This window comes from Sinohyriopsis cumingii, chromosome 2 (genome assembly GCF_028554795.1).
Source record: "Sinohyriopsis cumingii isolate HCF-2022 chromosome 2, ASM2855479v2, whole genome shotgun sequence".
In the NCBI taxonomy this organism is placed as follows: Eukaryota; Metazoa; Mollusca; class Bivalvia; order Unionida; family Unionidae; genus Sinohyriopsis; species Sinohyriopsis cumingii.
Genome location: NC_142962.1, coordinates 74,896,152 through 74,923,047, shown reverse-complemented (window position 1 = coordinate 74,923,047; position 26,896 = coordinate 74,896,152). Strand labels below are relative to the sequence as shown.

The window sequence follows — 26,896 nt, the reverse complement described above, 5'->3', positions numbered from 1 at the left end:
TTCTGATACAGTACATGCCATGATACAGATGTTCTGATAAATCATGTGTCAATCTGATTTTTATTTATGACAGGAGCTTTGATTACAGCCACCACATAGGATTTTTAAAAAAATAGCAAGGATTATGTCAGCTTGAGAGATTTAGCATGAAGACTTTGACAAACAAGGGGTTTGGAACTGCAGTTTGTTGAACTGATCTTGAGGTCATTAAGGTCTTTGTGTACTATATAAACCTTTTACTTGAGCAAAGTTCTGAAGTTTTTTCAGTTTGACAATAATAGTAAGTGATTTTTCACTACACCTTACTTAAAATTGATATAGCTTGCAGAAAAATATAGACTGCCTCACTGAGGAGGTCTTTTAAGGTTTGCTGTTTCTGAGTAACTCATCCATTCACAAAAGGGCACTTTTGAAAACAGATTTTACTAGTTATATATGTCAGGGGTCAGTGTAGAAGAAATTGAAGCTAAACATTGCTTTTTTTGTTGCTGTTTTCATATAAGTGGAGGATGCTTAGAATGTTACCTATATTCATCCATCAAGTCACATCATGTCACATAAAAGCATCACTGTTGCACAGTATTAATTACAACCAGATTTTGGTATAAAGGCTTTACAATAAAAAAGACCTCGATCAAATCCCATTTTTGACATTTTCTGACAAAATATAAAGGAGTTATTGTCCCCATTTGACATTAAACTTTCCCCTTCAGTTAAATTATATTGGCAGGGCATGTGTGAATATGGGCACATTTCTAGTTGAATATGTTGTTATCAGAGCTCAGTGGCATTTTTAATACAGTAACAGTTTAAAAAAATTTGATAGTAATTCCTATCCTTTATTTACAATCCCACCCTCTAGACACATTCCAAGGAATGACTCCAAATCTTGAACCTACAGAGGTCACTCATTCTGAAGCTCTTAAGGACACACAGTATTAATTGTATGAAAAAATGGGAACCAATCTGGAAATAGGTGAACATAAAATAGAGTATATATGGGTTTGGGTGGCCAGGATTGGCTGATAATGAAAGTTATTTTGCAGGAAAGAGAATCTTTTGAGAGCTTATCCTAGCTGTAAGTGAAAAAAATAGACATTGTTGTATTGATGGAATTTCAGTCTTTTAACAGTCTTGAGTTAGGAACGCTCATTACTAAAATTAGCACCCACCTCTTTGGTACAGAATTGAAAGCACATGTTTCAAACACATGCAGGTCCAGAAAATGCCATGGCTCATATCCTTTTCTCAACACTGAAGCTGACATCCAGGTTTCATCTATACTGATAAATATAGGTTTGATCATGAGCATTCAGAAATGTTATTGAATTTTTAATATCATGGTGTTTGCATTGGTTAGTATGGGAACTGAATTAGTACTGTGAGTCCTTAAGTACTGTATAATGCTGTGAGGCTATAACACAGACAAGCCTTGGATCCCATTGACCCTGTTTTTAAAAAAAAATTACATTTTTTTTTGTTGGTAACTCTACTGGTCATAGACCAGAAGAACTTATTGGATTTTGTTGGTCCGTCATCCATCTTTGTTATTTAGTACAAGGTTATTATTGTTACTCCTCGTCAACTGCTTGGCGGATTGCCAAGAAACTTTACACACACTTTCACCCCATGGTCTAGTTGATCCAAATGAAATGGTGCTGTGCAGAAATCAAATATGCCCTCATCAGTGGTTATCTTGAAGATCTTGTTATCACCACTCCTGAATGAATGATTATATCTGCATGGAGTCTTCATTAAAAGACTTCTTGTGATGTCTGGTTGCTTGGAAATGGAAATGGTACCAATCTGAACTCCAATCTGTGTACCAGAATGGCCATCTGGAAAATCCTATTTTTGATACTTTTCCTAGATGGATGATCATATGAACATTGTGCTTTCACTAGAAGATTTCTTATGAGGTCTAGTTTGTCCTGAATGGAAATGGTGTGCATCTGATGTCCATTATGGCTACCATGGTAGCCATCTTGAAAATCTTGTTGTTACTCATCCAAAATGGAAAGTCATTTCAATATGACGTTTTGACCAGAAGATTTATTATAATATCTTATCAGTCCCTACTTTAAATGATGCTGATATGACATTGATTTTGGCCACACTCGTTAAAATATAACATTTTTGGGGGGTACCCAATGATATATATCTGGTATTAACTTAGGAAAAGAGAATATCTTCAATAGACTAGTGATGTAGATATGCCTTTTGCTATTCACAATTCTTCATCTTCAATATTTGTAACATTTTTTTTTTTCATGTTCAGGAGCTGTGGTAACTCAGTTGGTAGAGCACTGATCTCATATTCAGTGGGTAACAGGTTCATTACCTGAACAGGCCATCTTGTGTTGGCTGTCTCAATGTACCCCTGGGAAAGGCATTTAGATCCCATTTTCTAGGCATGATCTGGTCAATATTATGTTAAGAGTGCCATTAAGATTGCCAAAAATAAAAACCATGTTTATGTTCATCATCCTGTTCTTACTTTACCTTGGAAACAAGTGTGGCATAAGTAGTATATAAACTGCAAGTGCTGCATCGTTCATAGGGTGCTTACATGTGGTATAAAAGAATGAGGATGCTGGACCATATACTTTATGTAGGAGTCTTTATGTAAGTGGAGCCCATGGGTGGGGTTAGTGCTGGAGGACTGAGATGTGTCATCTGTAGATAATATCACCCGTGGATCATCTTCATCCTCATTATACTTTGCCCACATATTGGGGGGAGGGGCAAGATTATTCTGTGATTTGAAAGCCATGGAGGTCAAAAGGTCAGTATCATAGGTAGAATTGTTGATACTGCATTGTCATTGTTCAATGTTTTTGGATCAGTACTACATACTATTGCCATGGATTGTCATCAAACATAGTAAAGATGTTTGCCGTGGGATATAAAATGTTGAAAGAGTGCATCTTTCTTTAATACAGTTCATTAGATTACATCATTTTCTGCAGTTGATTTCTCTTATTATTAATAGGATAGATATCTTTTCACTTCTACTGCAAACAAATTTTCATTTGAGCAAAGGAGAAGCCAGATATGATCCTATTTTCAACCTTTAGTCAAAAGAAGAATTATTACTTGTATATATCCAACAGTGTGACGATAAATATTTTGAAATTTCGAGGACAAGTGGCTTCCTTTCAAGACATGAGTGAGATATTTTGAGACCTTCCCAGTTAAGCTATGATCAGAGTGGAAGTTTTCAGTATTAATTATTATGAAGTATAAACAATAGTTATTGCAGAGGACTGAACATATTAGTGTACATTAAAAAGCAGCAAATAAAGTTGTAGTCAGTTATGTTAACAGTTCTTGAAATTAATTCAAAGTTGACTGCTCTGCCATAATTCCACAAAAATGACTGAAATTTATTTTTGTTTAAAGGTTGAGATATGGTCAGCCTAGAAAATCTTCTGTGTTTCTCTTGAATTCCAGTTTCAAAGTAATTTTTATTAAAAATCTACTGGTATTAAATTTTCTGTATTTTAGAGTGCAGTGCCACTGGGAGAATGTATAGTCCAGGCCTGCAAGGAGCAGGGTCAGCCATTTGCTTTCAGTGTTGAGTCAGAGGAGGTGGAGGTAAAAATGTTATACCTTTTTAAAAATAGGGGAAGGGGTACCATAAACAGATTGCTAATTAAATATTTGCTGGAATACTTGAATTCTCCAAAAAGGATACCACTCCAATGGCCTAGTGGTTAGAGCACCCACCTTGGATGCAGGAGGTTGTGGGTTTTGAACCTCAGTGGTCATACCAAAGACTTATAAAAAATGGTACTAACAGCTGCCTCGCTAGGTGCTCAGCATTAAGAGGTTAGTGTTAGTACTGGTTTCCTGGTGTCTGGATAATGTTACTGGATGGAATACCTTGGTACCTTAAACATTTTTTAAATCTTTTGGCTTTCACTTCTTGAAATTCTGCAATCTGAGTCTCTTATTTAACTTCATGTGTGGGATCCAGATGGTTGGACTGAGATATACACTCATTAGCGTGTTGACAGCTCAGGTCTCTGCAACAGAAAACGTTATTTGAATGATATATGCTTTGAGTGACCACCATTCATTTACAAACACACACATCATACATGGGTCAGATTTGAATTTATAAATGCAGTAGTGATTATGAGTGGCCCAGTTTTAGGCAAATAAGTGTGTGTGTGTGCGTGTGTGTATGTGTGTGTGTGATTTGGATTTTTAATGTAGCTTTAACAATTTTCCATTCATATTACTGCTGTTCTTAGTTCATAGTGAAGTATAGCACTGGGGCATCATGCCACAGACATGTAGCATCATGTTCCACCCAGTCACATTATCCTGACACCAGGCCAACCAGTCCCAACACTAACCTCTTAATGCTGAGCACTAAGTGAGGCAGCTGGTTGTACCATTTTTATTAATCTTTGTTATGACTCAACCAGGGATTGAACCCGTGACCTCCCGCATCTAATGCAGATGCTCCAACCACTTAGGCAACTGGAGCGGTCAGCAAAATAAAGGTTTTGACCGCTGTGAATGATAGTATCATATTCATAAAAGTGAATAAGATATAATTTTAATGAAACTGAATGGTAGCAAGAGTTTCGATCAATAAAATTTATCATTGCTCTCTATTATCAGTTTGCCTTGAACAAAATGATTTTATGTCTCATCTTAGTCCCCAGTACACTAATGTCTCATCTTAGTCCCCAGTTTTTCTATCAGGACCCAACTTCAAGAGACTGAGGGTCCTGGACTCCCAGTCAGTGTCAGTGCCAAATGGAGAGCTCTAACAAATCTAAAGCAATTAACCTTGAATGTGATTTTGCACAGTGACACAATAATTGTTTCAGCATTAATTTGTTTCTCTGGATGTGTTGGTGACTTTGGATATGATAAACATAATTTGATTTGTCATAGGATTCATGGGAACCAAGGTATAAATAAAAGTTGTGAATCAGACGAAACTCTATTTCTGATCTCAAGTTCCAAAACATTTCCCACTTGCTGGAATCAAACTGATTATGTGATAATAATGTGCCAAAACATATCCCACTATCTGGAACCAGCCTGGTAATGTGAGAATAATGTGCCAAAATATATCCCACTAGCTGGAATCAACCTGATTATGTGATAATAATGGGCCAAAACATATCCCACTAGCTGGAACCAGCCTGGTGATGTGAGAATAATGTTCCAAAACATATCCCACTAGCTGGAACCAGCCTGGTAATGTGAGAATAATGTGCCAAAATATATCCCACTAGCTGGAATCAACCTGATTATGTGATAATAATGGGCCAAAACATATCCCACTAGCTGGAACCAGCCTGGTGATGTGAGAATAATGTTCCAAAACATATCCCACTAGCTGGAACCAGCTTGGTAACGCGAGAATAATGTGCCAAAATATATCCCACTAGCTGGAATCAACCTGATTACATGAGAATAATGTGGCAAAGCCTGATTAAGTGAGAATTATGTGGCAAAGACTGATTATGTGAGAATAATGTGGCAAAGCCTGTTTATGTGAGAATAATGTGGCAAAGCCTGTTTATGTGAGAATAATGTGGCAAAGCCTGTTTATGTGAGAATTATGTGGCAAAGACTGATTATGTGAGAATAATGTGGCAAAGCCTGTTTATGTGAGAATAATGTGGCAAAGCCTGTTTATGTGAGAATAATGTGGCAAAGCCTGTTTATGTGAGAATAATGTGGCAAAGCCTGTTTATGTGAGAATTATGTGGCAAAGACTGATTATGTGAGAATTATGTGGCAAAGACTGATTATGTGAGAATAATGTGGCAAAGCCTGTTTATGTGAGAATAATGTGGCAAAGCCTGTTTATGTGAGAATAATGTGGCAAAGCCTGTTTATGTGAGAATAATGTGGCAAAGCCTGTTTATGTGAGAATAATGTGGCAAAGCCTGTTTATGTGAGAATAATGTGGCAAAGCCTGTTTATGTGAGAATAATGTGGCAAAGACTGATTATGTGAGAATTATGTGGCAAAGCCTGTTTATGTGAGAATAATGTGGCGAAGCCTGATTATGTGAGAATAATGTGGCAAAGACTGATTATGTGAGAATAATAAAGACATAAAATAGTGATGAGTATGGTTCATTATATTGAGTGCAGTAAGAATTTTTGGTAAAAATTATAAAGCAGCTTGATATTACATGCATGTATTGGGTTTGATGGTACATCAGTACAGTACTGGCTATAAAATACAGATTAAAAATAAGTTTCTGAAAATGAAAAGAGAATGTATCACACAAAAATAGTGAGGCCACAGACATTCACCACAATGAAACTTTGACCTTAGAGACAGAGCTACCACTCTGGTGGCTTAGTGGTTAGAGCATCTGCCTCGGATGTGGGAGGTCGTGGGTTCGATATCTGGCCGAGTCATACCAAAGACTTACAAAATTGGTACTAACAGCTACCTCACTTGGTGCTCAGCATTAAGAGCTTAGTGTTAGGACTGGTCAGCCTGGTGTCAGGATAATGTGACTGGGTGGGACATCATGCTATATGTCTGCTATATGTCTGCGGTATGATGCCCCAGTGCTAGACATTACTATAAATTGCCGCACTGCAGACGTCATAGTGATATGACTGAAAAATTGTGAAAGCTACATTTAAAAGTCCAAATCACACACACACACAGAGACAGAGCTGTAAAGTTACTGGGCAGACATAGAAAGTAACCAAGTTTCATTGCCTTTTCAGAATGGGCATTATAGAAACAGTGCAGAAAAGGGGCCAAAGAAACTCATTGACCAGTGACCTTAACCTTGACGATGATACGTGAAATGCCACCATACTGAGAATCATAAGTGTATCATGGTTCATCCCTGTAAATCAGAAAGCTTTATGATATAAAGCAGAAACAAGAAAATTAAAATATTGACCATGGCCTTGTGGATAAGACCCCAAATGTGCAATGCAACAGCCCTGATAGTGACAGGATATAAGTCTAACAGTCTTCATCCATGTATCTCTGGAACTTAGTAAAAGGGTAAATGTGACTGAAAAAGAAAATATTTACATATGACCTTGACCTTAAAGATAGGACACCTGATAAAGTATCCAGCACATCTTTTACTGATGATATATAGTTATACCAAGTTTCATTTCAGGTATACCAAAAAGAGTGACAAAAACATAATATACTCAGTGTTAACCATGACCTTGAAGATAGGACAAATAATTTGGTACATGTCACACCGTTTGATGATAAATTTATGGAATGGGTGGTAGATTGTGAACAAATTATGAAATATTAAGTTCTCGCCTTCACCATAAACATATGACCCCCAATCTGGTACTCAACACATTTTCTGAAGATGATTTATGAAGCATGCCAAGTTTCATCACTCAATCTCAGACATATTTAAGTTATAGTTCAGGAGGGAAAGGGTGATAGAAGACATAAAATTTTGAGCCATGACATTGATCTTGAAGAATACCAATTTGACCTTCTAATGATGATGCATAAACATAACAAGTTTTTTACTTTATCACAAATGGCTTTAAAGTTATATAGTCATAAGTTTGATGAGCAGACATCTAGAAAGATGATAACGCTGTTGCCATGGCTGTTTATTTTCTTTGAAAAGGCAGGAGACAACATTTGATGCTTTACTTTTTCTTTGTCCTTTTTCCATTTTTCTAATTCTTACTTTTTCATCCATTGAGTGATTGTACTGACTGTTTTGTTTTCTCCAGGTCATATAGATTAGATGTTCAGCAAATGTATAGCAAGATGAGTGACATGAGACCCACTTTGGTCTCCTTATGTTGTATCAACATTAATTTTTTATCCCATCTATAATGGCTGGGGATAAAGAGTTCAGTTTTATAACTTTATTCAGTATTGTAACTTCATCAGCAGCTAATAGTTCGTTTACTCAAGAATTCAAATAATGAAAGTTTTTTGATGAATTTAGCATAGTGGACAGCTTTTGAGTGTTTCTTGTTGAACTGTTTTAGATATTAGTTGGGCAGAACAGCTGTTATCATTTTGTAATCATCACTGCTATTACAATCAAGTTTCAAGAGAAAATCCCAGAAACTTTCAGCAATTGTTTACACTATGGCTGCTACCTGTAAGATAAGGAATAAAAGCCTGCAAGAAAAATCACATTTAAAGGTCACAGCTATGGGCACTGAGCTCCAACAGAGGTTGTTATTGTTATCAGATAGTCCACTATAATTGACAAGTCTATACATTTTCAAGTAGATAATACCTTTACCCTAGTTCTTATTATCTCAAATGGGGTCATTTACACCACAATACCTGGGCAGACAGGTAATGAATGTATGCTTATTGCAGATGAGTGGTTAAGAGGAGAAAAAAGTGTATGTGTGTGTGTGTGTACATATATATATATATATATATATATATATATATATATATATATATATATATATATATATATATATATATATATATATATACACACACACAGAGGGGGAGAGAGAGATTCACTATTTATTGTTATCAGTAGTACTATTATAAAGTATTTCTGAGTGAAGACCATTTTAAAATAGGTGATAAAGAAAATAAACCATATTATAGTCATATTAAATATCTCTTAATTATGAGTCTCATGAATCAGAAGTATGCATGCTTAATTAAATGTAAAGTAATTTATTCCAACTTATAAAAAAAAAAACATTCATTGCACTGTGTACAGTATTTTTTTTTCCCTGCCAGTTCTGTACTTATTGAGAAAAATCTAAAGATTGCATTCACATTTGTCACACTGGATAAAAATGTATTGCTGTACCAGAGGCTCGTCTCTTTGTCCACCATAAACTCACTAGGCATATCAACAAGATAGCCTTACTATTCAGTGGTCATTTTTAGAAACTTGGTTCCATGGTGGACAGCAAATTGCACAAGGTAGAAATATGCACTGGTCGATGGGGACTCAAACACAGGAACCTCCCTAACATTAGCTGAATGTTCTAGCACCTGTGATATCTGAGTTGATGAACTATGATACTGACACTCACCAGTAATAAGGTGTACTAGGAAGTAAAAATACCTATAAATCTTGACCTAGTTTTACTTATCTGGTGATTAAGGAACAGCTGATAGGTCTGGCTGATTAATACCACATCTGTGTCAACAGTTCCTGGTTCTTGCTATTTCACTTTAGCTGATTGTGAATAGTATTACTCATTATCAATCAATCAAAGTTCCTTCTTAGAGATAAACAGCAGTAATTTTCAATTATCATTCATAGTTTCTTCTTAGAGTTAAACAGCAGTGATTTCATTTATCATTCAGTCAAAGTTCTAGGATACTAAGTTAGAGCAAAATAGCAGTGATTTTTAATTATCATTCAATCAAAGTTCCTTGGATACTAAGAGTTCAGTTGCAGTGATTTTCAATTATCATTCAATCAAAGTTCGTAGGATACTAAGAGTTCAGTAGCAGTGATTTTCAATTATCATTCAAAGTTCTTAGGATACTAAGAGTTCAGTAGCAGTGATTTTCAATTAACATTCAATCAAAGTTCCTTGGATACTAAGAGTTCAGTAGCAGTGATTTTCAATTATCATTCAATCAAAGTTCCTATGATACTAAGAGTTCAATAGCAGTGATTTTCAGTGACACTGGTATAGAATTTATTAACTTGAAGGATTATGTTTAAACTTATTCTTTTGAGGAAGGGGGGCTCCATGTATGTCTGTTAATACTTCATTTCTGTTCTGTAACATTGGGAGGTCTTGCTGGATTGAAAAAGAAAATTTGCAAAAGGTTTTATGTCAAGAAGACCTACTGGGTAGGTCATATTTAATTGACACTATTTTTTGACAAAATATGACTGAGTTATGGTCACTGTCATGCCTGTGCATACTGAATCAAACTTTATCCATTTTGTACCATACTGCCAGGTACATCCATGACATATAGACGTATTGAACGTTTAACACCTTTAAGTTAGAAACTTTAGGTTTCATTAAAAAGAATGTAAAGCTGTTGATAATTTTTATGTATGTGCCATTTTATTGATATGCTGTAATGCTGATGTAAGTTTTATTTTCATAGATGAATCTTGTGTATTTTATTCTTAAATATTTATGTTAACATTGTGCAGGTGAAAGCTTTTTCAGGATGAACAAAGCCTTTTCCAGTTACGTTAGGTTTAAACCCAACTTTCTCTATCCTGTAAACTGGGGAAGTTAAATAAAGCATAGATTGAGGAAATAAAAGAAAAACATACCATCTTTGCCATGAATCCTTTCCAATTGCCTTGTATTTGCCTCATCAAAGTTATTTAAACAGGGAAGTGATACTGTCATAGAGCATGGAATTTCATGATCCCATCTCTTTGAAATTCAGCAATAAATGTGTATGAGTTTCATTAAGGGGGTGGGTATGTTTTCCAGGTTTTAAATGAGTCAATTATTCTTTGATTGGAGTGCAAAGTAGATTTAATTGTAAGGTATTGATACTTGCAGAGGGTAATGTCTGTTTTAGAACTGAAAATGTATATGGGAAATAACTCCCTCAAATTTGAAAGAAAGGGAAATTGTCTAAATGTAGGAGTGATTTAATGATGTTGTAAAGCTAGGGCCTGAAAATGTGATGTATGCTTTTGTTAAGCTGTCATTAAAATCAGGGACACCAACTAGCTGTTGTCATTTGGTAACCATTGCTGTTATTTCATTCCAGTTTCCGAGTGAAATCCAGCAAATTTGGCGTTAGTGTTGTCCACATTATAGCTACTGTTTTTTAATAAGAAATCAGTCACCAAAAAAATCGCATTTGAAGGTCATAACAGGTACACTTTTCATTAACAGAAGTTGTTATTGTTATCAGATGTGCCCACTATTATTTACAGGTCTATACATTTTCAGGTAAATGACTCATTTACCTGAGTATTTACAGGTATTATCTTGAGTTGCTTCATTTACACCACATGCTTGGGCAAATAGTTATGTAACAACTTTTCTTGGAAAAGAAGGAGAGAAAACAAAAGTCTTCAGTGTTGCTAAAACACTTAGGTTTTTCATGGAAGTGGTATTTAAAAATAGAGGGGGAAAAATAGAACATAAGACATTAAAATGATGTATTAAATTTCTCCTAACTTTGAGTATCATGGGTCAGATGTGCATTACTTAAGAAAATACAAATGTACAGATACTTACAGAAAAGTATGGTAATTTACTCTGAATTTCACATGGGGGAAATTGTGGTATTTTAAGTTCAACATTGAAAAGCAAAATCAAAGCATATAGCCCAAATACTCAATATGAAGTACCTTTATTTTTCACCAAGCTGTTTTATACCATGGCCCATAACACACTAAAGCTCTTTTGTGTAATACAAAACCTGCTGTGAACAGTGACAGGTTCATCTGGAGTCTACACATTTGATACATTCCAGATAAAACTCTCTGGAAGGATGAATGCTTCTGTATTACAGATATAAATGGCATGTGTCTCAGTATTTAGTCAAAGTTTTGACCTTTGTTCCCCCACATTTTTTTGTAAATATAAGAGACATACATTTCCTTATATCCATCCATCTGTCCATCATCCCCACTTTAATTTGAGCTATAATTTAAAAGCTGTATGAGATAAATAAATGGATGAAACTTGGTACACTTACTAAATACATCAGTGCTAAAAGGTAAGTCACAAACAGTATCAGTAGGTCTATTTTCATGCTCAAGGTCAATGTTCAGTATTTAATTCTTTTTCCTTCACCCATTCCTTTCTGAGCTGCAACTTTACAGCAATTTTAGATCAATGGATGAAACCTGATATATGTATATGTCATTGCTAGAAGGTGTGTTATTTACCAGATTGGGGGTAATGTTTAAAAAGGTCAAGGTCATGAGTCCATATTTAAGTTTTGCTTTGCATCTTCTGCTCAATCAATTTTACACCAATTAAGATAAATAGCTGCAGCTTGGTATCATTTGGGGTTGTATTTTTAAAGTCAGGGTTAAAGGTCATATTTTCTGTTAAATCTGTCATAAGTTTACAGTTGTTTGTGATAAACAGATGCGACTTGCTTGAGCTTTATGTCATCACAAGAAGAGGTGTCACATACAATATTTCTTGCCAAGGTCATGTGTTAGTATTATGTTTCTCTTACATTTTTTTCTGTCTGAAGTATTACTTGAGCTGATTACAAGAAATGGATGAAACTTGGTATACATACCACATATGGGGTCATTTCTTCAAAGTTAAGGTCATAGGTCAATTATTTGTTATATAACTCGTAAGCTGTTTAGTTACAAGAATGAACCTTGGTACTCTTATGTTTCTCATTTTGATGAAATGTCACATCCTACAGTCAGATTGCCTATTTGAGGTCAAGGTTGCTGCTCTATTTCTCCTTTGCCATTTGGCACTGTGACTCAAATGTCTTTTAAGACAGAGTTATGACACTTGGTTACTTTCAGTGACGACTGTCTAGTAACTGGAGAGTTTTGTCAGAAACGTTACTGAGGGTCAGAAATCATTATTGTAGAATTGTTCTGACCTCACAGTAACAGACACAGGACATAAATTAACTGAATATGCTTATCATAGTATTTATTGTAATGTCTGCCTGTCCATCTGTTACCAAGTTCATTGCCTCACAATAAAATAATTGTCTGTCATCTACAGTTACCAAACTTTGTGGATGGCTTGCACTTGGGATAAGGAAATAAGACTATTGATTTGGGGGTCACTGTGACTGGAAGAAGAAAATTGGTTTCCACACAATGCCATTAGTTCAGCAAAACAGGTTTTGAGCAGATGTTTTAAATTGCTTGCATTTGGGGTAGCCTTTTTATTTGGGGATCGAAAGGTCAACTGTCAAGGTTAGTGTTACTGAAAGAAAAAAGATGGTTTCTGCACAGTAACATTAGTTCTACATCACAGACCTGGACAAAACTTGTGGCTTGCACTTGTGGTAGGCAAGAGGCTTGTTGATTTGGAGGTTAAAGGTCAAAGGCCAATGTCAGTTTGACTGAAAGAAGAAAAATAAAGAATAAAAATATTTCCGCACAGAAATTTCCATTATCAACCATGTATCGTCAAAGTTTGTGGATGATTTATACATTGGGTTAAAAAGGAAGCTATTGATTTTGGGGTCAACAAGTTGAAGATTAAGGTCTGTGACTGAAAAAAGAAAAGTTTTTGGCATAATACCTTCAGTTCTAGACCATGTACCAGAGATTCCACTATGTTTGTACAGTTTCACGTACCTTATACTGACAATGATGGGAAATGTCTGTACAAGGCCAGATCTTACAAATGCTGATCAGATAATCTCATCAATCATGGTTTTTCTATTATCATAAATTTACTAGAGAAAGTTGTGTTGTAAATAATATTTCATTAGAACAAAAGGAAGTGAATGAGTTTCCACATTGACAGGAGCTGCAGTACATCATTTTCGGTTAAACAATGAGAGGGTAATACTTCATTCAGCACATTGCACTTGCTTGTTTGCAGGAGCAGTTGTGGCCATGACCAGTGGTAATGTTGGGAAATGGGCTAGCAGTCTATAGTGGGATAGTGTGTCAAATCTTTTGCAAGACTAAAATGTCAAATCTCTGAGTAAAATGTGGCATGAAATCTCACTGTTGGTTGTTAAAATAGGTTGAAATAGGCCACATGAAAAATGGGAGAAGTGTCCTTCCTTATGTTAAGTGATAGGTCAAGGTCATTGTGACTCAAATTTCAGTGAGTTTTGCAAATAATAACTTTTGTTCTCGAATAGGTTCCTTGACAAAACTATGTGAATAACTTGCACTTAGAATAACTAAAAGACTATAGATTTCAGGGTCTAAAGCAGGGGTCTCAAACACATGGCCCGCAAAGCCATTTCCTATGGCCCACAAAATGACTGACATCACTAAGTGTCATGAGAAATAACAAAGGTGGTGCAGCCCTTGGGCCATCAAAAATGCTCTCATGTGGCCCTCATGGTGGTTTAAGTTTGAGACCCCAGGTCTAAAGATCATGTCCATAGTTAATCTAATAGAAAATAATGGTTTTCTGCAGAATAAGTTTTAAGACTGCATTCCTTAACCAAAGGCCCAAGTCATTGCATCCCATAGTGCCTACTAGTGCATTCATAGGTGACTATTAAACATGGGCCAGTTGTATATTGTGCTACTCACAGTACTCATGTGATGAAAATATGTCCCAAGTTCAGTCCCTGACAGAAGCAAATGTTACCATCCAATCATTACAATAGTAATAAATATAAACTGTTCATAAAAAAGAGAACACAGTATTTGTATGGTATGCCATCAGAATTAAGAAAAATTATCAGGTCTACAGTAATCAGGTAATCAGGTCTACAATAATCAGGTAATCAGGTCTACAGTAATCAGGTCTGCAGTAATCAGGTAATCAGGTCTACAGTAATCAGGTAATCAGGTCTACAGTAATCAGGTAATCAGGTCTACAGTATTCAGGTCTACAGTAATTAGGTAATCAGGTCTACAGTAATCAGGTCTACAGTAATTAGGTAATCAGGTCTACAGTAATCAGGTCTACAGTAATCAGGTAATCAGGTCTACAGTAATCAGGTCTACAGTAATCAGGTAATCAGGTCTACAGTAATCAGGTCTACAGTAATCAGGTAATCAGGTCTACAGTAATCAGGTAATCAGGTCTACAGTAATCAGGTCTACAGTAATCTTAATATCAAGCGACAATACTTGAGTCATTTTTTTCTTCAGAAATATTCAATATTAAAATGCAAAGTTGGTTGCCTTCATCACATGATAGCGGAATGTGCACTTTAAAAATAACCAATGTTTCATGAAAGTCACCTTGTTTAACAATAGGTCACATGCTTCAGCAACTACTATCTTCCGAATTTCCCATTTCTTTATTCTACTTGAACATTTTACCTTTCATTAGCACCTACCTTCCTTGTAATTAAAAATTGATCCATCACAAGGCTGGCTGCTTGAGAGATGTTGCATTGTTTGCTCTTTAGTCACTTGATTTACTAGTAAAAGCTTTTCTGTGTCTGAAATGCTTCATCTGGTGGATGATGTCAGAAGAAACTTGTTACAAAAGTTGTAAGAAAGGAAAAGTACTGGAACTCAATTCCTTCAGTTTGTATTGAAACTCAATTCCTTCAGTTTGTTCACTAAATATTCTTTGACATAGATGACAATTTTTCTAATGTGATGCTTTGCTGGGTTGAACATTTTAATTTAAAACTCAGTTTAGTTGCTATGGTCATGCATGGTTGCAAATTTAAGATCAAAAAGCAAACTGAAGTGGCAAAGTATTCTATTGAATCCAGATGTTTCCACTAGATTTTGATCAGTTTAGCAAGTTCATGTTAGAATTCTGGTGCAAGTTTCTTTACCATATTTTCTAAATTGCAAATGTATTAATTGAAAAATCAAATATGTTTTGCTCCATTACTGTTGGTCTAGAGCAATTTCCTTAAACCACAACTTTATGATTGGATTGTATTTAGGGTAAGAAAGTAACCTTAAGATCTAAAGGTCATTGGTCAAGGTCATGATAAGTTTTATAAGAAAACAATACTTTCTGCGCAGTAAATTTAGATCAAGACTCAGTATACCTTGACCAAAAGTCATTGTCATCAAAACCCGTTTGTCAGTAACCTCAAGAGTTAACAATGTCTTTCTTGTGCATACATAGGGGACTATTAAACGCATGGCAGTCATATAATGTACTATTCAGGACATTCAGTTAGCATTTTCATTATTATTATTATTTGTTTATTTGTTTATTAATAATTGATTAATTGGAGTACATATTCATTTTATTCTGGTTCCTCTTTTTTTCTTCTGCTTTTATTTTGTTGACTGAACAGGTTTCATGGAAAGTAGGGTGCCTCCCACCCCACCAATATGGTGTTTCCTATTACATGTACATTGGTTTTAAATTTAGAGTAAGCAGGTCATTTTTATTTCCATGGGGCAAAAATGGGCTAGGATTGGCAATGAGAAATGGGGATGGTCAGCTGACCAGAAACACGATGTATTTTGTTTTACCTAACATCCATTTAATAAGATACAAACAAAATTGTATCAGTCTCAATAAGTGTATGTTTAAAACTAGGGCATTTGGCCTATACTGATTTTTCTAATTTAAATAAAATAAACATGCATACAAACTATACACTTATTACCCAGATTTTACAAAGGTTTCCCAAAGGTTTCCTGATTTCAATGTCTCTTCTGTCAAATCAACAGTAAATCAGTTATATCGATGTTACTGAAGCATGGACTACATGTATATGGACATGATTGACAGCTGATGAATCAGTTACATGGATATTGTTGAAGAAAGACTGACAGTTGATGAATCAGTTGCATGGATGTTGTTGATACAGACTGACAGCTGATGAATCAGTTGCTTGGATGTTGTTGATACAGACTAACATCTGATGAATCAGTTACATGGATGTTGTTGAAGCAGACTGACAGCTGATGAATCAGTTGCTTGGATGTTGTTGATACAGACTAACATCTGATGAATCAGTTACATGGATGTTGTTGAAGCAGACTGACAGTTGATGAATCAGTTGCTTGGATGTTGTTGATACAGACTGACAGCTGATGAATCAGTTGCATGGATGTTGTTGAAGCAGACTGACAGTTGATGAATCACTTAAAACACCTATGGATAACATTGAAGCATTCTAACAGCTAAACAAGTGGCACTTGTTTGATTGCTAATTAAGCAGGCCTGGAGATCAACCATTGCCTGCTTATTAGGATCCAGTGATTACTTTAAGTAACTGATATCTTTTAATTTTTGTTAAGTACAGATATATCTCCTTGTGTGTGAAGAAGACTGCATACAGAATAAAGTAATTTCAGTACCAGAATAGATTTAAACATGTATATTTGATGAAAAAACTAGATTGTTCCATTAGATTTTGACAGCACTTAAAATTAAATATTTACATTTAGTACATGTAGAATGCCAAAGAAATTAGTTTGTCTTTTTTTGAGGAATCACCAGCATATTGTCAGTGTTGGCAAAGAGTGTAAAGAACAAAATATACATGCTTCAATTTTCAGTCCCTCTGTCTGTCTGTCTGTCTTTCTGTTTATCCAGCAATGATAAGTAAAGGTTATGTCATTATGACCCACTACACAGGCAAGATAAAAAGGCTATTGTAACAAAACAATTTTATTGTTTTGTTAATTGCAGGGACGACTGATTCTTGCAGCAGAGACAGAGTTTGAGAGAGACAAATGGATTGAAATGATGGATAAATCAAAGAGAGTGTAAGTTTAATCCAGGCAAGTTTTTCTCATACCTGTATTTTTGTGAACTCCAATTCTGTTTTTTAAGCTTCACTGAAGTTTACTGAAGGACATATTTGAATACATAGAGGATAATTTTGTATTCAAAATTAGAACAAGATGTACTACAGAAAATATTATATTTATACAAGTGGTAAAACCACGAGTGAAGATTTATTATTTTGAACCAGAATTTATATGCCATCTATATTTGCTTATACGTTGACTCAAACTGGAAACAACAAAGATCCTGATCTGATGTGGCATAATGCACCTGCAAATTAGGGTCTGTTTTGTTTGTTCTTTTTTTTGTTCAGGAGAGCACGAAGTCTTTCACAGTATCAGCTATAGTATAAGCTTTATCATCCCACTTTAATTACAGTTTTTAAATTACAACTTGTACAGTAATTAACATCCATATAGCAAATTCATGTCCTATCAGGCACTGGTCATTTAATTTTTGGGCTTGTGGGGGTGGGCTGTGATTTTCTTTTGAGCTATTTTCTGTTCTCTTTTCTCAAGATAATTCTCAAGGATATAATATGGTATTATTTTGATATAAATCAGAACAAGATATTTTTTCCAGCTATTGACAGATGGAAATTGCACAAACAAGTGTGGTGCCCAGAGCAGTCTAAATTGCTCACCATTCTAGATTGCTGCCACCTCACCTTTGTCTGCACGGGTTTGAATCTCGGGCGCAGCTAGGGTGGGTACATGAGAAGGTTTGCCAGTAGTTTCATGTGAGTTGGTGGTTCTTCCCAGTGTATTTCCAGGTTCTTGTGCTGAAAAATGGTGTTAAACTTCACAACAACAGTGACAACAAAAATGTCAGTCCCTGCCTCAGAATATTGAATTTTTGGTCCCTAATATAACTGTGGTATATTTTGGTACATATTGCTATACTTTTAGTGGTACAGTGGTTCACTGTACCAGTATACCATGGTACAGAATGCTTTGTAGTACCCAGTTCTGATTGGATCCAATTTTCAGTTTAATATGAAACCCTTGAGGAGAACCAAACACTTCATTTATGAATCTTCACAAAGCGAACAATATGTCAGTGATTTTACTCATCATAACTATGTATGTGTGTGACAATACATCACAGCATATTATTTTGAATAGTGGATGTTTCTTTTGCACATAAATTGTTTATGAAGAACAAGAACTAAAAATACTGAAAGAGCAGTACAAGGTTGGTTTCCTTAAATGTGTTATCAAGGAAGCATTCAATTCAATTTACCTATTTTATGTTACTGTTGGGGGCTGGGGGACTCAGCAAATTCAAGACAATTTGTTTCATGTCTTTAAGGTTTTGGACTTGTATAGCTAATAAAAAGTTACGTGAAAGGAAAATTATCACTTATGCTATCTTGTGCTGAGATGTATAGTAAATACAGCAAACCTCTTCTGCAGGCTTGGTCTGGCATAATGGTCTATGGTTGGGTCATTTCTATCAAGAGATGGTTACCATTTTTGGTCCCAGTATCTCCTTCCTGTAGTAAGGTCCCCCATTTACTACCACCAGTTAAATCTGACCAGTTAAGGAAGAGGTTTATTCCCTTCTTCGGAAGGGTGCAGTAGAGAGGGTTTTAAAAGACCAATCTCTGGCCTTGCTACTCCAAAATTTTCCTGGTTCCCTTGAATGGTGAAAAACCACATCTAATTACTGACCTTTCCTCCCTAAACATATTTCTGCAGGAGGAGCCATTCAAGATGGAGACCACAGCTAAAGCCAGGAATTCTATAAGTGATTTGGGAGGTCTCTGTTGATCTTTAGGATGCATACCCTCCCATCCATATCTTTCCTCTTCACAGGAAGTACCTCAGATTTTGTATGGATGAGGAGGTCTTCCAGTTCTAAGGTCCGACATTCAGCCTAGCCTCAGCCAACAGAGGTTTACCAGTTGCAGCCCATTTAATTCATTGGGTATCTCGATTTTCCAATATTTTGATAAAATATTTTGGTAATTGGTTGATATAAAATATGTCAAGAGCCTCTCAGACTAGACTTGTCTTGCTTTTGGTCCATAGTGACCAGGCTTGGTCTTCTATCAAACTTAGACCTAAGTCCATCTCAAGGTTTTGTCTACATGGGGAGGAATTTTCTCACAGACGGAGTTAATCTGTGTTCCTCTGGACCAGAGAAACATCCTGTCCCTGTTAGAGACGCTGAACTTAAAGAGTGAGTTGTCAGTTCATCTTTTTCTTTCTCTGCTGGGGACCTTGAGACCGTATCAGACCTGGTTCCCCATGAAAGGCTTCACTTGCATCTGATCCAGTTTCCACTTTTAGTGACTTGGAAACCACACAGGGACCCCATGAGTATTCTTATTTCTCTGGGTTGGGATTTCCATCACCATCTCAAGTTGTAGGCAAATCGGGACTTGCTCCTTACCATGCACCCCAAACCCCACATGTACCTATTCACAAGCGCATCATCTAGAACCAGTGGATCCAATTCTGCAGGGTTCATAGACTCAGGGAGAATCTTCCCATCACATCAAATTGAACATGGGGGCATTGGCTTAAGCCTTCAAGGGTGCATTGAGCATATATGAGGCTGCTGCATGATGGTCTCCTCCAGCAACTTGTTGGCAGTAGCATACCTCAAGAGACAAGGAGTCACACATGTACCTTCTTTGTGTGTGGAGGTTGGGAGCATCTTCACTGGCCAGTTTCAGAATATTCCTTCTATTATGCCACATTCTTGGCAGGAAGAGCATTTTTGTGGACAGTCCATCATGGAAAGGTTCTTATGGAATGGTATTTCTACCAATCCATTGCAGACTCACTCTTCCGTCTTGGGGAACTCCCTAGGTGGACTTGTTTGCCACCAACTGAACAAAAAGCTCACCTTTTGCATTTCCCCAGTGACTGACCAGAGGTTCTGGGTCATGGAGTCTATCAGTTCGAAGTGGGATTCTTTGTTCGCTTATACCTTCCCACCCATGATCCAACACAACGTTAGGCACTCCATGTCTCAACTCATTTTGATTGCCAATGATCGTGGTTCAATGATCTTCTTGATCTGATGGTAGACCATCCCAGTACCTCAGAGGAAGAACCTTCTGCCACATGACAATGACTATCTCTTCCACAACAGCCCACAGGTCTTCCGCCTCTATGCCTGGCTAACATTAAACGATCTCTCTGTAAGAAAGTTTTTGAGCCAGGTTGTGGGGCAAATCATTCCATCCTGAAAAAGATCAACCTCCAAGATATATGATGCCAAATGAGGAGTCTTTTGTGATTGGTGCAGTAAAAAAGCATGTCAATCCTAGCTCTTCCACTGTGAGCACAGTGGCTAATTTTCTTATCTTCCTTTTTAAAGAGAAACAATGCTCAATTTCTACTATTAAAAGCTTTTGAGTAACCTTTCCAACAGGCTAGACAAGGCCCAGCCATCAGGACAAATTCTCACTTAGCAGACCTGATCAGGTATTTCAAATTGCAGAGACCAGTGTCTTGCTTCTTAATGCCTAAATGGAATCTCTCTTGTGTATTAAACAACCCCAAAAATATCTGGAAATATTTAAGGAATTTGGAGCAGGAAAGTACAAAAATAAGACAGATGTATCATCCTTAATTAATGATGGAAACCATGTATGTAATCCTTATGACATTGTAAATATTTTCAATGAATTTTTTGTAAATGTTGCCTCCAAGATTACAGAACAAAAGTTAGGCTCTCATCATTCAGAACAAAAAAGTTTTTGTTCCACAAAATTTCCAAATGATACTAAATCTGAAATCCCAGAAATAAGTGCCAAGTTTGTTTTGAATTACCTCAAAATCACTGATGTTTCTAAATCTACAGGACTTTACAGGATTGGTCCAAGACTTCACAAATCAGCTGCATCAGCCATTGCTGACAGTATTACCTTTCTAAGTAATCACAGTTTGAGAGCAAGTCAGTTTCCCCAATCTTGGAAAACTGCCAAAATAACACCACTGCATAAAGCTGGATCAAAAGAGGACACGAATAACTATAGACCGATATAAATTATTCCATCCCTTTCCAAATTACTCGAAAAGCATGTACACTTCATTTATGAACTATGTCAATGATCACAATCTACGTCATGAAAAAAAATCTGGCTTTTGAAAAGATCATTCCTGTGAAACTGCACATATATCTATGACTGATAAGTGGCTGAAAGCCTTAGATGAAGGAAAGTTAATTTGTACTGTAATGGTTGATTTTCAGAAGTCTTTTGACTTAGTAGATCATAAAATTCTTGAAAAGTTTACAGTCTATCAGTGTAATGTAGGTCCTCTTAAGTGGTTCACATCCTACTTGAGCAATATGTCTCAACAAGTAACATTAAATGGACACCTATCGGAAACTAAAATAAATTGTGGAGTGACACAAGCTTCTGTCTTAGTGCCCTTGTTATTTGTTTTGTTCATAAGCGACCTACCCCTACAAATAGGAGATGCAGTCTCATCAACTGACATGTATGCTGATGACACTACTTTGTTGGATGCTCAAAGTAACCAAGCTGAAGTTGAAAAAAAATAAACTTCAAAATGCTCTCAGCAGACTTCAAATATGGTGCAGGGGGGGGGGGGCCGAGTGGTCTAAAGTGCTCACCGTTACGGATCACTGCCATCTCACCTCTGTCTGCATGGGTTCGAGTCCAAGGCTCGGCTCGCGTGGGCACGTGGGAAAGCCTGCCAGTAGCTTCTCGTGGGTGAGTGGTTCTTCCCTGGGTTTTCCAGGGTTCTTCCTCCACCAGTTATACTGGCCGCCATGTAAAGCCTATCTTGTGCTGAAAAATGGCATTAAACCATAGAACAACAACAACAAGAAGTCAAATATGGTGCAGGGAAAATGGTATGTGGATAAAACAATAGTCTTGTTGATAACTACATGGCAGAAAAGATCAAGACTGCAAACTGATATGCTGCATGTCTTCTATGATAACACTGATCAAAAAATGACATGTCTGGATGGAATTCTTGGAATATTTGGAGATAATAACTTGCAATGGTCGCATCATATAAATTATTTTTTAAAGAAAATAAACTCTTACTTTTGGCTCTTAAAGGATATCAAGGTCTTCATTCCATTACATTACAGAGTTACTTTTTACAAAAGTTACATTCAACCACAACTTGACAACTGTAATAAATTTTGGGGCAACACAGACTCCAGGAAAGGTCATGTAAAATAATTCTTGATCAGCAAACAGAAAATGTTCAAACTGCAATGCTTACGTTCAAAGTCTTACCAATACATGAAAGAACATTTTTGAGAATGGCCAAAATGATGTACATTAAGGTCTTTATAAAATCTGCCCCCATTTACCTAAACACCATCTTCCAGGAAAGAGAATCTACTGGTACCCCAAATCTATGATCACTAAAAGGGCACAATTTCAAAGTACCCAAGCCTAAAAAGGAGCAATTCAAAAATAGCGTTCAATTTTCATGTGTTCTTGTTTGGAATAACACTTCACATGATATTAAATCAGCTCCAGTCATCTCTTCCTTCCACAGTAGGTGTATTTGATGGATGAAATCATAAAAAGTGGTATAATTATTAAAGTACATGTTACAACACCCACCTCCTGTGCATCGTTTTCATTTCTGAAGCAATGGAGCATATATATGAATAGTTTATTTACTAAGTATTTGTGTATGAATGTGTGTGTGTGTGTAAATATATTATTATTAGCTTGTATCTTATATGTACATAATAGAGGGCCTCAAGTTATATTAGTTTCTCATTTGTAAGTACTTGAGTCACCCTCTGAAATTAAAGTCTGTATTATTATTATTATTATTATTGTTGTTGTTGTGGTGTCTAAATACCGCCCCCCCCCCCCTTCCAAATCTTTGGGTGAAGCTTCCTTTGAGAACCTTACCCTCAAGACAGTTTTCTTGCTTGCCTTAGCATCCATGAGATGAAGGAGCAAACTCCATGCCCTATCCATAGAGCCGGGCTGGATCAGGTTCAATGGGAATTGTGGATCAGTTTCTCTTCTCTGTCAACTAGGTATTTTTAGCAAAAAATACTAGCTTCCTTCTCTGGTCCACTCCCAGTTTAGACCCCCATTCTCTGCTATATCTGTACTGGGGATTACCAAAGAAAGACTTTTATGTCCAGTTAGGGCTCTATGTTATTACTTCACAGTCTCTAAAGGGAGAAGGAAGGATAGGAAATATGCTTTCTTATCCATTTAATGTTCAGGTTACTTTTCAGCTTCCAATGTTTCTGGGTGGATTGCATTTGCTATCAGAAGATCCTTACTGATAGGGATCTGTCATTAATGAAAACTAAAACCCATGGTGTTCATGCTATTGCTCTCTCATCTAACTTGTTCATCTTTGGAGGAAGTGATTGAAGTGGCAACTTGGCACTCTCACACTACTTCTCTCCTACTGTTACCTTCATTAGCCCATCAAAGCAGAGACAGTTTCTCACTGGGCCCAGTCATCATTGCTGAAAAAGTGGCCCATGTGGATTCCTTCCCACAGCAGTCTTCTATGCTTATGTGAGGATGAGTATTCTTTGTGTTTGTTTTTTATTTGCCAGTTTTGGGATCATCAGACCTCTAACCCAACTGACAGATCCATCTATGCAGTAGCAACAGGTACAGTATTACTGATATTAAAATGTAGGAGTTTGAGGGGTTGAAGGGTGCATAAAACTTAATTGTAATGATCTAATACTTTCTGTTGTTATTGCCAGATTCCAGCCTCCCTCCCTGCACTGATGTCCCTCTTTAGGCTGCTCCTTCAAATACATGAAAAGTGTCTTTCACGCATGCCCGAGATGTATGGAGCTCTCATGCAGGGCCGATCCAGTGTTCTGGAAGATTCTGGTTCACCTTAATGGGAGGACACAATTTCCATTGTTCAGTCAATTATTTTGCTCCCATGAAAGTACTAGCTTTCCAATAGCAACAGGTAAGTAGTAGTTTTAACCCCACCCCACCCCACCGAGAAATACATTTTCACGTGAGCACTTAGACTAAGTGGCCCCAACCTTTTCTCTGTGCTGAGCACATGTATGTCCTCAGACTGTTAACCTTGGCTTACTATTGCTTTTAATTCTGCTCTGGAGTCCACAGTTTTTCAAGTGACTTTAAATTTAGTTTTAGTTTCCAAAGATTCAACACCATTTGTGTCATTATGGACATAATTTCACATTGTTGGCTTAATTACTAAACCCTGTCAAAAAAGATGAAGATGCATTTTGTACATGTTCTTCTTTGACACAATGCTTTATTTGTATTCATGCCAACTTCTTAAAAAATTATAATTGGGTCAAAATTTAACAAGTTAAACAAATTCAGTAAATGCTTTGAAATCGGAGCTTAATTTAGTGCAAGAAAGCAGCATAGGTCTTGAGTTTGTATCATGTCGTTTATGCAAAGTGGATTTTATGGGGAGTAAAGAAATAAAATCATTAGACATATGTGTAAGCTGACACCGTTGCATAGGTAAAATCTTGACCAGAAAACTACTGAGAGCCATTGAAGTGTGAAACCAATCCCAGTCAATGTAATCAGTGGACATCAGGAAGTAAACATGTGATGGAAACTTAAAATGCATGTGGATTTTATATTTAAAAACTCTTTACAGTGAACTATGAGATATACAACTTTTTCTTTCTCATTTGATTGACATACTTTTGCTCATTAATTAATTATTAATTAATAATTAATTATTGCTTTGTCTTTGCCATCAGAATGTGATTAATTTTTAAAACTTGCTGTTTTATTATAATGTGAAAATACATATTATGTCCAATGTATACAATTTATGTCGATAAAAAAATCATGTTGATATAGGAGAAGGTCTACTGATAAAAAATTTGAAATCTACTGATTTGATGTCCTGGTTCCAGTAACATGTGATATTACAGTAATACATAAGCCTTTATAGTGAAATGTTAAACTGATAAGTTATAAAAATAGATGAGTAATATCTTACCAACTTGGGCCTCTTTTATGAAATTATGGAACCAAAATTCAGCGTCGTCCTTATTTGATACCACCACTCCTTGTCTACCCCTACCCTCCAAGGGGGCCCTGAGTGGCCGAGTGGTCTAAAGCGCTCACCACTACAAATCACTGCTATCTCACCTCTATCTGCATGGGTTCGAGTCTTGGGCTCGGACAATGTGGGTATATGAGTAAGCTTGCTGGTAGCTTCTCATGGGTCAGTGGTTTTTTCTGGGGTTTTCCTGGGTTATTCCTCCACCATTTGTACTGGCCGCCATGTATAGCCTATCTTGTGCTGAAAAATGGCGTTAACCCATAACAAAAATAACAACCTACCCTCCAAGTGATTCATTGAAGAAGAAATCTAAAATTGTGTCAAGAAACAAATTAAATGAATTGTTAGCAACGTACAGATATTATTTTGGTTATTTGTTTGGTAAATATGATAATGCACATATTATAAAATATTTTGTCAATTTGGGCAAAAACACGAGTTCAATCCAGCAGCAAGACAGTCTGATATATTGACATTATTGTGGTACCTGTAAAGCATGTACCCTTGTATAAACACAAATGGTGGGAAGTAATATTATGTACTTTTGCAAAAATAATTTCTTAACCTTGGTCTTAGAGTGGATATATGTAGATTTAAGACCTGCTGTATATTTATTTGCCATCAGCTTAAGTCTTGTGGGAAAAGAGGTACTACTGCTGTATTGCACCTAAAAAAATGTTTATTTTTCTTAGCATTCAGTTTTTGCACACACATTCTAAGATATTGCTTTTAGTGCAGTGTGATACAAAATCTGTTCCACAACTGAGAATTTAGGGTGGAATTAGGAGAGATTTAATGAGAAATAAAAGTAGGACTTGAAAATATAATGCACAATCAACATGAATCCCACAATCATGCATCCTTCAATAGACACTGATGATAGATTTTTGGTAATTCAGTCATTTCAATGAAATTTCAACCAAATGATATTCATAATCCCCCCCCCCCCAAAAAAAACCCCCTGAAAACATTGACCTGAAGTTCAAAGACAAGAGAAAATTTATGAATAACTACATGTACTTTGGATTCACACTTATTCAGGGTTGTGCTTTGTACTGCATATACTTGCTTTGTAAGTTGGGTCCAGCTACACTCAACATAGATCCTGATCTACCATAACATAATGCACAGGCAGATCAGTGTCTATGCTATGTGTGCTACTGAGTATTCCTAACAAGCTGCATGGACCCAGATCTCCCAGCACATAATACACAGGCAGATCAGTGTCTATGCTATGTGTGCTATTGAGTATTCCATACAAGCTGCATGGACCCAGATCTCCCAGCACATAATACACAGGCAGATCAGTGTCTATGCTATGTGTGCTACTGAGTATTCCTAACAAGCTGCATGGACCCAGATCTCCCAGCACATTATGCAATGGCAGATCTGCATCCATGTAGTTTGCAGTAGGATCCAACTTGTATGTAACTATATACAGCATCACTAAATTGAAGATGGAATAAAAAAAAGGATCTACCTAGGATGAAAGGTCCCAGTTCTGTAAGTGAAATTAAGTAATAATGAAAATGGCACTTTCTGCAAAATCATAAAAATAATATCTACAAAAAGAAACAATTCACAGTATTTAGAATGATTACCATGGAA

The 26,896-nt window shown here is 36.3% G+C and overlaps 1 protein-coding gene across 3 annotated transcripts in view; it reads left to right on the top strand.

Annotated features, from left to right (window-relative positions):
- LOC149805198 (pleckstrin homology domain-containing family D member 1-like) overlaps positions 1-26,896 on the top strand; it is a 106,771-nt gene that overhangs the window by 30,183 nt on the left and 49,692 nt on the right. For all 3 annotated transcript variants that reach the window (XM_089948347.1, XM_089948342.1, XM_089948350.1), the window contains exons 3-4: positions 3,508-3,597; positions 17,178-17,254. In XM_089948347.1, coding sequence (XP_089804473.1) covers positions 3,508-3,597; positions 17,178-17,254 — 167 coding nt within the window. The remainder of the gene's footprint in view (positions 1-3,507; positions 3,598-17,177; positions 17,255-26,896) is intronic.